A 5,344-nucleotide genomic window follows, 5' to 3' on the forward strand; every position below is an offset into this window, starting at 1 on the left:
CTGCCTGTTACACTTCCCTTTTATACCTTGCTATTTGAATGTGTACGAGAAAATACCGAGTTTTCTTTGCAAGAGGATAAGACTTCAGTTTCCTTAGTGTCTTTTTAAATTGCCACCAGCTTAGAGTGCAACGGAAGCTAAGCTGAAGCTCTTATTGTGCATCTTTTCTTTGAGGCTGCAATTGCTCTTGCCAAGTTTTCAAGCAGGACTTGAATGATGCTCTCTCTCTCTCTCTCTCCTTTACCCTGAAGCCCTCTCTCTAGGCAGGAGAGAGCTTCAGGGTAAAGGGAGGGCGGCACAAGACTTGCTCTGCTGACCCAGTGGCCTGATCCAATCACAGAGCGGACTGAAACCCTTCAGCCCCTCCTCGCCTTACCTTCAAAGGGAGAGGGAGAGGGCTGCTGGGGGGCAGGGTTGGGTTGCAATTTTGGTCCTTTCTTCTTTGCCCGCCTCTTCTCCGAGTCCCAATAAGAAGGGGGCTGAGCTGCAGTTGAGGTACAGGAGGATCTCTTAGGGATAAAATCCCAACAGGACTGGACACGGCCTCCCACCTGCCAGCTTCATTCCAACTGTCTAACCCTTCCTGCGGCCACAATGGTTGAGGCATTCTGTGCTACCTGGAAGCTGACTGAGAGCCAGAACTTTGATGAATACATGAAGGCGCTGGGTAGGTAAAAGGCGCTCCTGCTAATCAGCCGTTGGGCTGCTGAAATTGTTCCTGAAGTTCTGATGATGTTTCCCAGCACAGCTAGGTTGGAGAGTGATCGTGGGATTTGAGATTATGCATTGGATTAAAGCATTTGAGTGATTTCTGAGCAGAACCAAAAAAAGAATCATTGTCTAGCTGAGTGAATAGCCTGTGTTGCTGCAGAGACTGTGAAAGGGCTGTGGCTTTGCCTCCTCCGTTATCCCCAGCGTTTCATTCTTTATCAAAGCTGATACGATATAGATGTACTTTGCATGGTGGGTTTGTAAGTGTGTGTATGTGTGTGTGTGGGGGGGGGGAACAGAGTAGTAAGGCTGTGGTTTTTAAAACTTTATTTTAGGAAAAGACAATGAGATCAACTGCATCAACAAAAGTTGATTGCAAAAAAGCAAACAGGTCCCTCTCATTACTCTGGAATAATAAAGATTGCCACCTAAATAAGCAAAAAGTAACTGTCACTAATTCAGTGACAAGAAGCTGATGTACTACACTGTTGACCTAAGGGGTCCTCGTTGCAATATACTGTGTTTCTTAAGTGGGTACCTGACGACTCAGAAGAATATACAGAGAGTTAGAGTGTAGGAAAGTGGGTCGATGAGGTATGGATGACTGGGCAGAGAAGTGTAAAGTGTAGTGTGATAGTGAAAGGAACAGAACAGGATGGACGGTTTCACCTCATTGTTTGCTTGGCAAATAGGGTGTAAAAGAAATCAGGGTCTGATGGATTTTTGTTTCCATTTGGTGGGTTAGGAGTGAGCTTTGCTACTCGGCAGGTGGGGAACGTCACTAAGCCCACAGTGATAATCAGCAATGAAGGGGACAAAGTAATGATCAGGACCCAGAGCACTTTCAAGAACACTGAAATCAGCTTCAAACTTGGAGAAGAGTTTGAGGAAACTACCCCAGATGACAGAAACTGCAAAGTAAGTTAACATCCTCTCAGGCTGCAGCATTTGAAAAGTCTTATCTTTTGGTGGGGGAGGGACTAGAGGAATGATTCAACTTCTTTGCTACAGTTTAGTAGCACAGAAAGGGAGTGTAAGGAAAGGCAAGACTGCATCTTACTCCTCTAGAGACACAAAGTCATGTCTGGATGTTATGACATATGTTTTGGCCTTCCAGTATGAAGGAATTTTGCTAGATGCCCCATCCATATTTTTGTACCAGTTGCTTTAATCCAAAAATCAATTTAGGAGACATGCTTCTCAACTGAAATGAGGAAGGACATGCTGCCTGAACTTTGGGGGCTTTAAAAAGTTGCTACACCAGAGCAAATGTGAAATGATCATTTAAATGTCATTGGGACACACAAAGCAGGATTTATTTAATCCTTTTTGGACAAACAAGAATCAAATGGTCTTTTCATTTTAAACAAGGAGGGTTCATGGGTTTGGATTTAAAATGACTAGAACTAGTTTATTATGCCAGGTTTGAGTAAGTTTGTTGAAGAGAATCCAGTAGAGGCTATTGAATACATTCCCCAGAAATCCGAATAGTATCTGCTACTGTTTTAAATTGATCCTTCTCTTTGTATATTTTGATATCCCAGTCAGTTGTGACCCTGGATGGAGACAAACTAGTTCATGTACAGAAATGGGATGGCACAGAGACAAACTTTGTTAGAGAAATTAAGGATGGCAAAATGGTAATGGTAAGTAAAATGATCACTGAGCTCAGATTAACTGTTTGTTTAGATCTATCGAGAACATGCTATTTTTATAGAAAATCTAGAGCTAGTTATGCATAAAGCTGGCTGAGAATTTTTAAAAGTTCACCTATAGATATATTGCTGCTTTGAATCTGTTTATGGACAATGGAAAACTTTCAGCATTTTTCAATCAGCTCTAGCTAACGGTCTTCAGAGAGTGTCAATGACATTATAAGACTTTTGGGGGAGGGGAGTTAAATACAGCATTGTACTAATCCCAAATGAAACAAAATACACTTCTAGAACTTCAAAAATATGTACTATTTGATTAAATGTGCATTAATCCATTTTACACAGCTGGTACTTTAGATCACTAAAATAAAATTCTTATACTTCCATATACAACTAGTTACTTAGAATAAGTATTTCTCTGGGGTAATATATCTTGAGGATTTTTGCATTTGATAATGAATGGAGTATTCCTGCTTAGATTATTTTCCAAAGTGATGATCAGGAGAAGAGGTTCATGTAAAGAGTAATTTTTTATGCTTTTAACTCACCTACCTCCAGTGATGCTTTGAGAACAGGATTATAATGTTGTGGCAGTCAGGGCCGTCCTTACCCATATGCAAACTATGCAGCAGCGTAGGGCACCAGGAAATTTGGGGCACCAAACTGCCCCAAATTTTGTGGTGGGTGCCCCAAATTTCCTGGTGATCTACGGAGCTGCATGCGGCTCCAGCGGCCAGCCCGATCCCCCAGCCAGCTGAGCCAGCCAGGAAAGCTGCCCCCGCTCCCACTCCACCCGTTCCTCATAGCCCCCGCCCCTGCTCTGCCCCCACCCCCACTCCATCCCTGTCCCTGAGCTACGACACGGGGGACTGCAGCAGAGGTCGGGCGTGCCCTGCATTCACCGGGCGGCTGGAAGTGGAGCCGGTGCGTGCTGGGGGGCGGCTCCCCTCTGCCCCCCAAGTCGCAAGGCTGGGAGCCAGGGGAGCAGAGCGGAGCAGGCTGGGGCCAGGTCGCTCCACTTCCCACCACCCTGTGAGTGCGGGGTTGGGCCCGCCCTGCAATCACTGGGCGGCAGGAAGTGGAGCGGCCCGGCCCCAAGCCTCTCCGCTCCGCCAGCTCCTGCTGGAAGGCGGTTTTCCCCCCTTTCCCCCAAGCCTGCTCCTGCCCACCACAGACCTTGGGCGCAGTGCCCCCCCCCATTCCTCCCACGGAGGACTGGGGCTGTCCCCCCACACGGAGGCCTGGGGCCAACCCCACCCCCCCAAGGTGGGGCTGCGTAGGGCACCCAAATGTCCAAGGACGGCCCTGGCAGTGATACTAAAGCTATGGCTGAAAAGTGCACATGTTCTAAACCCTTACAACACTGGGAGGAGGGGGTGTGTGTGTGGAAATGTAGCCTCTGGGCTGAAATTTCTCACCTTTGTTCTTGGCATGAAAAAGAAGTATGTTAAGCTACTTTACTTTCTGTTACCTGGCCATTGGAGAATCAGCCTTTAACTATTGTTTTTGTTCAGATACTCACTCTCTCTCTCTCTCTCTCTTCGTGCGTGGAGAATTCCAAATAGCTTAAACTTAAAAATGCAGACACAATCTGTAGTTGAGAAATGTGTGTTTTGTTTGTTATAAAGCAAGTAACAATGATATTTGCCCATGTGCAGCAAACTATTTTACAAGGAATTTGATCAGGAAAATTTCACTCTACCCTCTTGGCACCTCTAAGAGGCAATATATTGGGAGGTCCATACATTAGAATTACCAGCCATATTCAGTGGTTACGTATACATCAGTGGACATGGTACATTTATTTGAACACTTGATTCCCTTTACATATACCCCCTACATATAATAAGTATTGCATATGAACTTCTGAAATATACACATAGTGCACTGCACATTCTGAAATGGGATCAGTGGGGTTTTGGGCTGTTGGCTTTTGTTTTAAGGAAATTGTTTTAATATAGGTTCAATGTTATGGCTGAGAGTTTAAATGCACAAAAGTTAGGAAATTCTGTTTTGGTTCCCAGACATCCTTTATTTTGGTCCCCTTTCTGATCTATTGTATCATGAGTTACCCTGTATTGAAAACAGCAATAAGAAAGGTATGATTGCTGTGGGAACCACAACTCTGAATTTTTTCACTCAATATTAAGGGTGCATGAGTATGTTTTGTTTACTTTTATATGACTGACATCCACTAGAACAACCTCTATAGATTGAGCAATATGTAGAAAATGGTTAAGACATGGTATGGCATTTTAACTTCTCTATTTCTTCTCCAACTTGCAGACTCTCACCTTTGGTGATGTGGTTGCTGTTCGCCACTATGAGAAAGCATAGAAGCTACCTGTCCCCGTCCAGGTGTTACTTCTGCTGGATGCATTTAACTGCCATCCACAACTGAACGTAGCTAAGTGACATGAACATTACTGGCATGAAAGAGTAATGAAGAGCTTGTGGGTTGTTGGTTTTTTGTTTTTACTTTATACCATCAAATTGGCAAACTCTTGTTCTGTAAAGTGCGACAGGTAGAACTTTGCATTAAATCTCTGAAACACTTGTCTTTGTTTTTTTACAATAAATGGAACATATTTGACATGATATGGAATGCAATTCAAACTCAAAATTAAAATGTTTTTAAACCCATGCTAGTTTTGCATTTAATGGACTAGTGTTTCAGTGCTTTGGATGGAGGTGAAACGAAAAACATTTCCTAAATGGGGTTAATACTGCAAGGAGGGGTGGTGGCAGGATGCCACAGTAGGCTGGGCTATATGGGGTGACTTTGGTCACATAGGAAACCAGGTGTGACTTCACTCCAATTTAGTGGCTTCTCTTTGCTTGAGATGCTCAGGAACAGCATCTTTGTAGTGCTGCAGTGGGGACAGAGAGATGAGAGGAAACATGGTTTCTACCTCCCTGGCTCAAACCACTGACAGTCCCTTTCCTCTCTGATAATAATAATAATCCTCACTTTCAGC

The 5,344-nt window shown here is 44.1% G+C and overlaps 1 protein-coding gene across 1 annotated transcript; it reads left to right on the forward strand.

Annotated features, from left to right (window-relative positions):
* The first annotated feature begins 435 nt into the window (after positions 1-435).
* Positions 436-4,796, forward strand: FABP7 (fatty acid binding protein 7). The gene is made up of 4 exons (XM_074948333.1): positions 436-667; positions 1,457-1,629; positions 2,256-2,357; positions 4,653-4,796. Exons 1-4 carry the CDS (start codon positions 595-597, stop codon positions 4,701-4,703), a joined length of 399 nt encoding a protein of 132 aa, XP_074804434.1. The 5' UTR covers positions 436-594; the 3' UTR covers positions 4,704-4,796.
* Positions 4,797-5,344: the final 548 nt, after the last annotated feature.

This window comes from Natator depressus, chromosome 3 (assembly GCF_965152275.1).
Source record: "Natator depressus isolate rNatDep1 chromosome 3, rNatDep2.hap1, whole genome shotgun sequence".
In the NCBI taxonomy this organism is placed as follows: Eukaryota; Metazoa; Chordata; order Testudines; family Cheloniidae; genus Natator; species Natator depressus.